The sequence below is a fragment of the Erythrolamprus reginae genome, chromosome Z (assembly GCF_031021105.1).
Source record: "Erythrolamprus reginae isolate rEryReg1 chromosome Z, rEryReg1.hap1, whole genome shotgun sequence".
NCBI lineage: Eukaryota > Metazoa > Chordata > Lepidosauria > Squamata > Dipsadidae > Erythrolamprus > Erythrolamprus reginae.
In genome coordinates this window covers 48,841,197-48,853,572 of record NC_091963.1, presented here as the reverse complement: position 1 = coordinate 48,853,572, position 12,376 = coordinate 48,841,197, and the positions used below count along the sequence as shown (strand labels likewise).

Here is a 12,376-nt window from a genome sequence, read left to right as displayed (position 1 = left end):
GCGATGCGCGTCCTGGGGGTGGCCGGCTCCAGAGGCTGCGGCTCCTCCCGCTGCTGCCCAACACCGAGGATGCCCCGCGCCCAGCCCGGCTACGGCAGCAGGCAGGCAGGCAGCCCCAGGCGCGGCGGGGAGACCAAAGGCGGCGGCGGGAGTAGCGGACGCCTCCCTCGCTTTTAGTACCGTGTTTCCCCGAAAGTAAGACATATGTCTTACTTTCGGGGTATGGCTTATATTAGCCGACCCCCCTGAAACCTCCCATATGTCTTACAATCGGGGGGGTCTTACTATCGGGGAAACACGGTATCTTAGAAATGGGAGTTAAAGTCCACAAGCCTTCACCTTGCCAGGTTTGAAGACCCTTGCACTTCTAACCCCTAACTCAGGGGTCCTCAAACTTGACAGTTTTAAGACTAGTGGACTTCAACTCCCAGAATTCCTCCACCAGTCATGAGAGAAGGGTCTTGGCTGGAGGATAATAGTCTACCCACCTACCCCCTAGCCACCCACCCGGCTTTCTTTCTTGGTTTGCTAAAATGTAGAAGCCCAGTTTGCACTTTTGCAGGGGGGGTGAAAAAGCAAAGGGGGGGTCTACCCAAAGACTACACACACACACCACCCCTCTAGGATATTAGCCCAGACGCCACCCCCTGCCCAGTTGGGACAAGGCTTTCCCGTGAAAAATGAACGTAGGGAAAATGTCTTTTAGGACCAGATGCTGGTCTCTCACGGAAGGTGCTTCCCCATCATCTCTCTCTCTCTCTCTCTCTCTCTCTCTGTCTCTCTGTCTCTCTCTCAGACACACACACACACACACATTCCTCTCCCTTCTCCTTACCTCCGGCTTCCTCCACAGCCCTTTTAAGCAGACAAGCCAAAAGGTGGACAGTTTTATGGTTTGCCTTTCCTATTTACCTACCTCCCTTTCCTCTGTCCCCAGTTTGGATGGCACGATGGCACGCCAGGCTGTGGGATGTGGGATATGTTGCTCTCCAACGTAATCCGTTGGATGTGCAGAGCACCAAGGGGACACCTGCCCACTTCTCGGCAGCTGCCGTTGCATGCCCCAGCTCACCTGCCTCACTGCTACCTCCCAAAGGCACCCAGAAGACAGAAGATTGGGGTGGGTGCTGGTGGAGCCAAGCCCCCTCGTGCCAGATGATCAGGGCCACCCTGCAGGCCTTCTCCACCGGCTAGACGCACAGAGCGCTAAGGGGACACTCACCTGCTTCTCCTCAGCTGTCACCACGGCAGGCGTTTCTCACGGGTCCCTGCCGGCACAGACCCCAGTTTTGGATGGGGGCGGCTAGTCGACATGGGCATCCGAACTGGGGTCAGTGCCAGCAGGGACCCCACGAGGAACGCCTGCAGGTAAGGTGAGGGCATGTGGCAGCAGCTGAGGAGAAGCAGGCGGGCATCCCCTCGGCGTAAAGATTGGTTTACAATGCATGTAGCGTTTTCTTTTACAATCTTATTCTTATTTTTCATTACATACAATTTATCTTCTAATTCACCTTCAGCACAAACCACATTATTTTTCAAAATAGAACGTTTGTTTTCATAAAAGTGAATTATATAACCTTCAGCAGCCAACTTAGCAATCAAAATTTAAGTGTAGGTACACATATTACATTGTGAATTATTGTGTCTAAACATGAAACATATGCTGATCCTGATACTTGTACTTTTGACTATGTATCATCAGCCAAACTAACATGGCTTATCTGCAAGGACTTTAAACCATCATATAAAAAGTTTTTATTGTTAACTATATGTTCGGAGCATGCTGAATCCAGGATCCATTTCACTTCTTCCTGAAGACCTTTGCCAGACACCAGCATTGCTGAACTGTCTTTCTTGGCTACATTAACACACCCCTTCTTAGTTGTAAACTGCTGCTTATTTCTGCTGAAGCAATTCTTAGCTACATGTCCATTTTTACCACAAGTAAAGCATTTTATTACAGCAACATGCTCATTTCTCTTTTTAACAGCCCCTTCTTGACTCTCAGCCATAAACTTTCTTTGTTTATCACAGTCCAACAACTTGGAAGTAACAAAGTCCAAATTCAAGAAACTTTCAGGTACGCTCTGAATACTTAACACAAACTGCTCCCAAGTTTTATCTAACGATGTTAGCAATATATAAGCTTTATGATCCTCTGGAAAATTCAAATCGCAAGAGTCCAATTCTGCAAACAACATCTTCATGTTAGTTAAATGTTCATTTATACTTTGTCCAGGCTGTAGCTTCATATTATATAAACGTCGAGTCAAAACGACCTTGGCACCAGTTGTGTCTCTCTAATATAACTCCTTAAATCTTTGCCAAACTTCAAAAGCACTATGTTCACTTTTAACGTTAACAAGTTGTCTGTTAGCCAAAGCCAGAATAATAGTTGCTTTTGCTTTTCGAACTAACCTTTTTTTTGTCTTCCTTATTTTCATCAACTTCATCAGAAGGAGACTATCACTTCCCAAGCCCTTCTCTAATTAACAGGCTTTGTATTTTTATGCTCCACGCATGATAGTTCGTTTCATATAACCTTGCAAATGGCAAACTTGCTGCTCTTCTTACACAGCACAATAGCCCCTTCCTACTTAGAAACAGTTCTCTTTAAACAATTCTTCTGCAATTGCAGTGGATTTAGTATGCCTGGATTTCAATAAAACTTTCAACAAGGTTGACCATAATCTACTACTCCGCAAACTGGAGAAAAGTGGGATGGATAGCAACACTACCAGATGGATTGGCAACTGGCTGACCAACCGTACCCAACAAGTAGTCCTTAATGGGTCCATGTCCAAAGTAAAGAAGTCAATAGCATGGTACCACAAGGTTCAGTCCTATGCCTAGTAATTTTTAACATATTAATTAATGACCTAGATGAGGGAATAGAAGGAGAACTAATAGAAGGGGAACTGATGAAGTGGACAAGGCCATTGGAGCTGTAAGTTCCGCCACCTGTTTGCTGGACCCATGTCCCTCCTGGCTGGTCTTGGCCAGCAGGGAGGTGACACGGAGCTGGGTCCAGAAGATTACCAACGCTTCTCTGAGGGAGGAGTCCTTTCCGGCTCTGTACAAGGACGCCCTTATGCGCCCCCTCCTCACAAAGCCTTCCTTGGACCCAGCCATATTCAACAACTATCGTCCCATCTCCAACCTTCCCTTTATGGGGAAGGTTGTTGAGAAGGTTATATCGCTCTAGTGGTCCTTGGAAGAAGCTGATTACCTAGGCCCTTGGCAGTCAGGATTCAGACCTTTGGTCGCGCTGATGGATGATCTTTGGTTGGCCCGGGACAGGGGTTTATCCTCTGTCCTGGTGCTTCTTGACCTCTCAGTGGCTTTCGATACCATTTCAGTATCCTTCTGCACCGGCTGGAGGGGCTGGGAGTGGGAGGCACCGTTTTATGGTGGTTCTCCTCCTACCTCTCTGGTCAGTCGCGGTTTCTCAGGGGTCAGTTCTCTCCCCTCTGCTGTTTAATATCTACATGAAACCGCTGGGCGAGATCACCCAAGGGTATGGGGTGAGTTACCACCAGTACGCTGATGACACTCAGCTGTACATCTCCACCCCATGTCCACTCAGTGAAGCAGTGGAAGTAATGTGCCGGTGTCTGGAGGCTGTCAGGGTCTGGATGGGTGCCAACAGGCTCAGACTCAATCCAGACAAGATGGAGTGGCTGTGGGTACTGCCTCCCAAGGACACATCCATCTGTCCATCCATTATCCTGGGGGGGGACTATTGACCCCCTCAGAGAGGGTTCGCAACTTGGACGGCCTCCTCAATCCACAGCAAACTCTGGAACACCATCTTTCCTTTAGATTTGATCAAAGTACATTTTTTATGGTAATAGAATTTCAAGCATGTGATTACCTACTAATTCTTTTAAATTTGATTATTACATCTTATACTCTAAGAGATGGGGATTACAGTACTGTGCAAAAATGCACCATATTGTATGTTGGAAGAAATTGTGTCAAGGGTGGATTAATTATATGTTACTATCTGTCAGCCCAAGGTCAAGAATGCAAAAATTTCAGAGATTCACATTATTGTTTTAAGGTATAATGTCATAGAATAGAATAGAATAGAATTTTTTTATTGGCCAAGTGTGATTGGACACACAAGGAATTTGTCTTGGTGCATATGCTCTCAGCGTACCTAAAATAAAATATACATTTGTCAAGAATCATGTGGTACAACACTTAATGATTGTCATAGGGGTCATGTTCAAACAATCAGATCCGCACATGAAGCATTCAATTAGCTATTTTATTATTCATGCCTATAGTACAGGAATATTCTCAGACTGCCATTTGTCGCACTAGATATAGTTCATTCAAGATATAGTTCATTCAAGAATCCAATCTTGCCCTCTTGTGTCTGCATAGAGATTCCAGACTAATTCCCCACTTGACTCCTCCTCCTGGCTTGGTCAGACCCTCTTCAACAAATAATAACAGAAACTTGAAAATTCGTCACAATACATTTTATACCAAACAAAATAAAGACAAGTTTATATTTCCTCATAACATCTTATGACATGCTACAAATGCTCTTTATGCCTTACAGCAGAGCCTGGAGACTCTAATGGTCGATATTGTTTTTTTCTTTGTTTACGAGTACTAGATTTAGTGTGGCTGCCCCTCTAGTTCCTTCCTCTACTTTTTGGACGATGAAGTTCTCTGCAAGGCTGGTTAGGAATTTGTTTGATTTTTTCGCTTGGTGCATAGTTGGTTTTCCAATTGATGTCTGAGTAATTAAAGTCTCCCATTATTATTATTATTATTATTATGTTATTTTGCATTCCTGACCTTGGGCTGACAGATAGTAACATAAAGTTATTCCTCACTTGACACAATTTCTCCCAACATACAATATGGTGCATTTTTGCACAGTATTGTAATCTGCATCTCTTAGAGAGATCAAATTAAAAAGAATTAGTAGGTAATCATATGCTTGAAATTATATTACTATAAAATTTTTACTTTGATCAAAGATTTACTTTTTACAGGTATTAATTTTTTTTATTTTCTCCACCATAAAATAAAACAATATATAGTTATAAACACAACAACAATGCTAAAAATCAAGCATTTGTAAACTTTTCTTTTATTACTCACTCAGTGGAAATCCTTATCTCTTCTCATTAAAAATTTCTATTAATTTTATACAACATTGTCAATTCTTAAAAATCTAAATAAAAATTCTTTTTTCTCCATCATACTATAAAAAGTTACATTACATTTTTTTAAATTTTATTTATTTATTTTGTCCAATACACAATGAGGGTTTTAGTGGGTATACAGTATATCTATGTACACATAGTAAAATACATGATGACGGTTATAGAGGAGATACTCATAGTAAAATATATCTAAGAAATAATAGAAAAGAAGATAAAGTAATAGAACATATCAATGGAATAATAGAAGAATAGAAGAAGAGATATAGGAATAGAAGAAAGGAGATATAGGAGAGCAATAGGACAGGGGACAGAAGGCACTCTAGTGCAGTTGTACTCGCCCCTTACTGACCTCTTAGGAATCTGGATAGGTCAACCGTAGATAATATAAGGGTAAAGTGTTGGGGATTTGGGGAGGACACTATGGAGTCCGGTAATGAGTTCCACGCTTCGACAACTCAGTTACTGAAGTCATATTTTTTACAGTCAAGTTTGGAGCGGTTAATATTAAGTTTAAATCTGTTGTGTGCTCTTGTGTTGTTACGGTTGAAGCTAAAGTAGTCGCCGATAGGCAGGACGTTGCAGCATATGATCTTGTGGGCAATACGTAGATCTTGTTTAAGGCGTCTTAGTTCTAAACTTTCTAGGCCCAGGATTGAAAGAAATGAAAATTGAAAAACGAAAGAAAGATCTTCAGAACTGGAAATGGAGCGAATGCCCTACCATCACACGCATAATTACTTACAATTTAGTTTGCATAAAGGGAGTGTTGTTGAAACTGATTGGGGAAAAAAGATCGTGTCTTACAGTGAGGACCACGTTCATGAGATGGTCTCCTGGTCTGTAATAGTTCCATGTCCTTTGTCCTTTCTGCAGCTCCAAACTCAGGGGGCACTTGGGCCTGAGCTTCCCATAGTTTGTCTGGGGCAAAAGCAACAGCATTATCAAAAGTAAAAGCAGGAAGACCATTCCACTAATCATAACCTTTATAAGGGAACAAAAATCAGAAGGATACTCTCACAACATGAAACTGTCACTTGCTGTCCTGATTCAGAGTCCAGACAACATCACCTTACTGGCCTCTTAGGAACCTGGAGAGGTCAATCGTGGAGAGTCTAAGGGAGAAGTGTTGGAGGTTGGGAGTTGACACTATTGAGTCCGGTAATGAGTTCCACGCTTCGACAACTCGATTGTTAAAGTCATATTTTTTACAGTCAGGTTTGGAGCGGTTAATATTAAGTTTGAATCTGTTGTGTGCTCTTGTGTTGTTGCGGTTGAAGCTGAAGTAGTCATTGACCGAAAGGACGTTGCAACATATGATCTTGTGGGCAATACTTAAATCGTGTTTTAGGCGCCGCAGTTCTAAGCTTTCAAGACCCAGGATAGATAGTCTATTTTTGTAGGGTATTCTGTTTTGAGTGGAGGAGTGAAGGGCTCTTCTGGTGAAATATCTTTGGACGTTTTCGATAGTGTTGATGTCTGAGATGTGGTGTGGGTTCCAGACAGATGAGCTGTATCAGTGCAAACAATAAAATCTCTTTTATCTAAATTTTAATATTGTATTATGTAGCTAATAAAAATTCTCTCTATATATCTTTAATAAAGGAAACTATTCATAATATATCACATACTTCATAAAATAAAGTTCTATATGTTTAAAGTCTAAACAATGAGTAAATTTTGTGTTATACCACCATTTGTCATCTTCACCATCTGGCTTCCAAAATTTAAATCAAATTCTCATATTTAGTTTTTTCCCAAAATTAACCAATTGCTAATATCTACGTATCTCTTAGTTTTCTATCCAATCATAAAACTTCCCCCAAATTTTATAATAATCCAAGTCTTGTTTATCTTTAAGTTTCAAAGTCAATCTACTCATCTCCACATGTTCCATAATTTTTCTCAAAACTTCCCTTTCCGTTGGTATCCTATTCAATTTCCAACTTTGTGCATATACAATCCTAGCTGCTGTAATTATATGTATAATTAAATATGTCTCTTCTTTATCAAAATCATCTGGTTAAATACCCAGAAGGTATATCTCAGTTTTAAGTTCAATATTCTTTCTTAAAATCTTCTGAATCCTATGTTGAATCCTATGTACTGGTTTTTTTTCTTATGAATTTTTGTTATTAATTATTTTTTAACACAAAATAAGATGAAAAAATTAAGACATTTGATAACATTGGAATATTTTTGTAAGAGCTTTTCTTGTGGAAAACATGATGCGGGCCAGCTTCACCCAGACTTTACCTCCAGCGGCCCCCGGGTAAATTGAGTTTGAAACCGCTGATGTAGGACCATAGCGAGGTTGACACTAGCACTCCCTCACCCCACCCTTTTTGGCATGTAAACAAAAAAAGGTTCGCCATCACTATTCTATATTGTACCTTTCATTGTTAATTGCTGGAAGTCCTAATAAAAATAAGAACAGTATGCAAGGTGGATAAATGAACTCCACTAAAACCCAGAGCTTCAGTTCACAAGCCTCTTTTGTATTAAACATATCCTATTGATTTAAGTCTCATTTAAATCAATATAGGATATGTTATGATTGAACCACAGATTTCAGGAGAACCCAAAGATTTTGATCTTTGTTCTTTATCAAATCCAAAAAATTATTTCAGAAATCTTGATGTTATGTAAAAGAAAAAAAACATGTTATTATCAGCTACAAGACATGTTGCTGTTAAACTAAAGATATAGCAGCATATCAGAATTTTAAGTGCATGAGGAAAAAGAACACGTTGTTTTTTCTTTTTCTGACTGTGCATTTCTGTTGCTGATTTTAAAAAAATATACATCTAGATTTATTTCTATATCTATCTGAGGAAAGAGCAATTGTCAAACAGAAACTAATAAACTACAGGTGTATCATAATAGCACATATGAGAATTATCTTAGGATAATTAAATAAATGTTTGTCATACACAAACAGAATAGCTTTCAGTATAGAAACATATATAAGATGTTTTAAGTGACAGGAACTGTTTATTTTGTTTAGTAAAATTATACAGAAACCATATTATTGATGAAGTCACAATGGAAAAAAAAGTACACTGCATGCTTTGTTATGAGAAAACTGAATTACTAAAATTAGATAACTTGCACTTAATTTTGCTATGTAGCATGAACTAAAGCAATTTGAATTATAATTTTTTGAATAAGCTGATTCTGAAAGCAATTGATAAATAACAAGGAAGTGGAAGAAGAAAAACATCCACATCAGCTAAAGAACTGGTAGCTGGGACTTCATTTTGTTGTGTGAACACATATTAAATAGTCTGGCTACTTTTCATGATTAATAGGGTAGATGACATCAATCTGAGTTTCTCTTTTCTATATGCTCTCATAGTAGACCTTAGAGCTCTGGCCAATAAGAGAACTCAGAATGTTCCTGTCTTCAATCATATTGCGGCCTTTGCAGTATCTTAGTTTAAAAAAAATTGAAAAGTTGAGATTATGAATATAGAGTAGCTGTAAAATTAGCATGGGACTGGAGCTCTTTGAAAATGGATGCGGCAGCAATGTAAAACATAAACTTTTGTGCAATTTTTCCTCAACTTTGACAAAGTTTTTACTTAGTCAAGTTCTTATTTTACATTTGATTATAGGAAGAAGAATTAGAAACTCAGATTTCATTTCTTCAAGGACAATTGAATGAGTTAGAAGCTATGTGTAAATATTGTGCAAAAATGATGAACATACATCTAGGTAAGAAGGAAGTCCATATTTCTAGATATGAAATGATGATCTGTATCTTCTGGATAATGTTTATATTATCAGGTTGATAATAATATGTTAGGAAAGTACGCATGTAGGTGTTTATGCACACAAGCAAACATAGATAGCATCAAGCACAATATCGGTGTAAATCTAGAAACATTAAACAAAGTTCAAAACATCAAAAAAATTAAGAAAGCTGATATCTAAAATCACTCAGTCAGGTATAACCAAGCAGATATATGAAAACAATTATGATATTGTGCCTAAGGTGAGATACAGGACTATGAGTGTGGAAAGGCAGTTTCTCTGACCGCCCTACAGAAAGAAATTGAAAACATCTACCTACCAATCTGTCCTGGATCAGCATGTCGTGGACTTATTCTTTCAATAATACATATTATTACATGAAATACACCTGATTGCATTGTTACTATTGAAGAATATTTTGGGTTCCCTTCTTACCACATAATTTGAAATATATTTTTCCTCATTTGAAAAACTATTATGGATTGTCACCCAGGCAGCCAAATTTTAAAAATATATTTGACATTTTTATTAAACTATTGGCTCCTTCTCATGGATTGGAATAAGTAGATGTGGATCTTTAATGTATTACAGTTATTGTCATAGGCTGTAAACTATTTCAATTAAAGCTGACTCTAGGGGGTGATGCTTATCTCCGTTTCAAAGCTGAAGAGCTAGCGCTGTCCGAAAACACCTCCCATGGTCATGTGGCCGGCATGACTAAATGCCAAAGGTGCACAGAATGCTGTTACTTACCAAAGGTGGTCCCAATTTTTCTATTTGCATTTTTTACATGCTTTCAAATGGCTTGGTTGGCAGAAGCTGGGACAAGTAGCAGGAGTTTATCAACAAGTTTAGCGTCTTAGCCACTGAGTCATTATCCCTTGCAATTGACTGCTAGTGAATTTGTCAATGCCGATGGCATCCAAGTGATGCTCCAAGACAACTATTACCATCAATACTATCTTTCTTTCTTTTGTTAAAATCATTATGTTTCTATTTGCAGGACTTTGTATATTGTTTTCCTCTACAGTTACTTCTTTTCTCTTCTTTGTACTGTCTCCAGTGTGCCACATGCCATTTTTTTTCCTTATTGACAATTCATTGGGTGATAAGTCTGGGTGTTATTAGTAAATTTATTGGCTGCAATTTTTGCCTTGGGATTGACCTCTGTTAAAACTTTGCTAGGATTCTCATTTAATTTATATTGCAATATTTTGCATTTTATTTACAAAACCTTTTTTCTGCATCAGTAAGCCTTATCAGGAATTAGATATGAATGATTTTTTCCTATTTTGTCTATAATTTATCCACAAATTGGAGAGGTTTTCAGAATTCCAAGCAGCTTTGTAATGAATACCATAATACTAGTTTTTACCATAAATTTTATCCACAAACTTCCAAGTTTATAATTATATCCCCCAGAACATAAAGGAAGAAATGACGAGCTACAGCAGTAATTTTTATTTGTATGTTTTTATAAAAGCTTTTTAATTAAATGTTCATCTACTTGTTTTGCGGCACCACAGAATGACAATATAATTTTCATTCTGAGACCCTGTCTTTGTGTTACAATAGAAATTAATGTAGAACTTTGCATAATATAAATACAACATGTGAAACAATGTTATATTGATTTTTGTCACAAGTTTAATATACAGTGGTACCTCTACTTACAAACTTAATTTGTTCCTTGGCCAGGTTCTTAAGTAGAAAAGTTTGTAAGAAGCCATTTTTCCCATTGGAATCAATGTAAAAGCAAATAATGTGTGTGATTGGGGAAACCATAGGGAGGGTGGAGGCCCTGTTTCCTCCCAGAAGATTCCTAGAGAGGCCCCTTGGAGGCTTCTCCCCGACTCTTACAGCCCTGTTTCCTCCCAGGAGTTTCCTAGAGAGGCCCCATGGAGGCTTCTCCCCGCCTCTTTCGGTTCTGTTTCCTCCCAGGGGATTCCTAGAGAGGCCCCACAGAGGCTTCTCCCTGTCTTTTCCAGCCCTGTTTCCTCCCAGGAGATTCCTAGAGAGGCCCCACAGAGGCTTCTCCCTGCCTTCTCCCTGCCTTTTCTGGTTACAGTTTCAGAGGCTCGGGTTTGTAAGTGGAAAATGATTGTTGAGTAGTGTTGGGCGAACCTGTTGAAGTTCGCCAAAATAAGAGAGAACAGAGAAGAGGGGCAGGGATTTTCAGTGGCTCCCGGCCATCACCTGCTTGAAGCTGCCTGCCAGGATCTTCAAAAGCTGGCCCGGCAGAATCTGCCTCCCGAGCCCTCTTGCCCGGCGGGAGGCGAAGTGCTGGAGGGGGGGTATCAGGCTCCATCAAGCTGGCGATGCCCGGGAGCCTCCGAAAACCCCTGCCCCTAGTTCTCTCTCATTTTGGTGGCTCCCAACCATCACCCGTTTGATGGAACCTAACACCTCCCCTCCAGCGCTTCAGGATCCCGGCCAGCAGCTTCAAGCGGACGGTGGGTGGGAGGAGGAGGCGGGGAGGACTCTAAGTTAGAGTCCTCCCCGCCTCTCCTTCCCGCCCACCACCCGCTTGAAGCTGCCAGCCAAGATCCTGAATAGCTGGCCGGCAGAACCTGCCTCCCCACCCCTCTGGCCCGGCATGTGGCAAAGCGATGGGGGGGAGGTCAGGCTCCAGGTCTGGAGTCACCCCTCCTGCCCCCCCTCAAGCCGAGTCAGTGGCTTGAGCCTCATAGCCCTCCCTGCCTCCCCCTCCCGCCCACCGCGGTGTTTGAGCGAACGCCAAACTTGAACAGAGACTTCTGAAAAAGTTTGGGTTCGGTATGCCAAACCCCACAAAGTTTGGCATGGACCCAAACTATGCAAGTTCGGTTCGCCCACCACTATTCTTGAGAAGAGGCAAAAAAATCTTGAAAACCCAGTTCTTATCTAGAAAAGTTCGTAAATAGAGGCATTCTTAGGTGGAGGTACCACTGTATATGGGAAAGAGACTTCAAAGATATTTGAAATCTTTAGTAGTATTGTATTCATTTTAGGGGGTCATTATTCCAGGTCATTAGTAACTGTTTAGTTTTGGATAAGGGCAGCATAGAAATCAGTCAATCAATCAATCAATCAAATAAAAATAAATAAATAAGTACATTTTACATGCAGAGTTTTGTTGTAAATAAATGTAGTCTTTGTAGTCTTTCCTAATATTAGTTTTGTTGTATTAACATTAGGGGCAAGCATGCCATCATTATGCAGGCAATTTGTAGAGATTAAAAGAGGGGAGGATAGATGTGCATGCAAGGGCCACAGTGATCCACTGTGTTATTGTTAAACATAATATAATAGTTTAATAATAACTATAATTAAACATCAATAAAATCTTAAACTGATATTGTTCTCAGCCTTCCAGAATTTAACCTTAAACTGCATATATTCTGATGTGTTTCACAAATTAGTTTTTGAATTATTGTTGTCATTCATTGTCATAT

General features: G+C 40.1%; 1 protein-coding gene across 4 annotated transcripts in view; it reads left to right on the top strand.

The window, feature by feature from the left end:
- Nucleotides 1-12,376, top strand: part of TBC1D5 (TBC1 domain family member 5) — a 584,043-nt gene that overhangs the window by 552,131 nt on the left and 19,536 nt on the right. For all 4 annotated transcript variants that reach the window (XM_070727730.1, XM_070727732.1, XM_070727729.1 and 1 more), the window contains one exon: nt 8,804-8,903. In XM_070727730.1, coding sequence (XP_070583831.1) covers nt 8,804-8,903 — 100 coding nt within the window. The remainder of the gene's footprint in view (nt 1-8,803; nt 8,904-12,376) is intronic.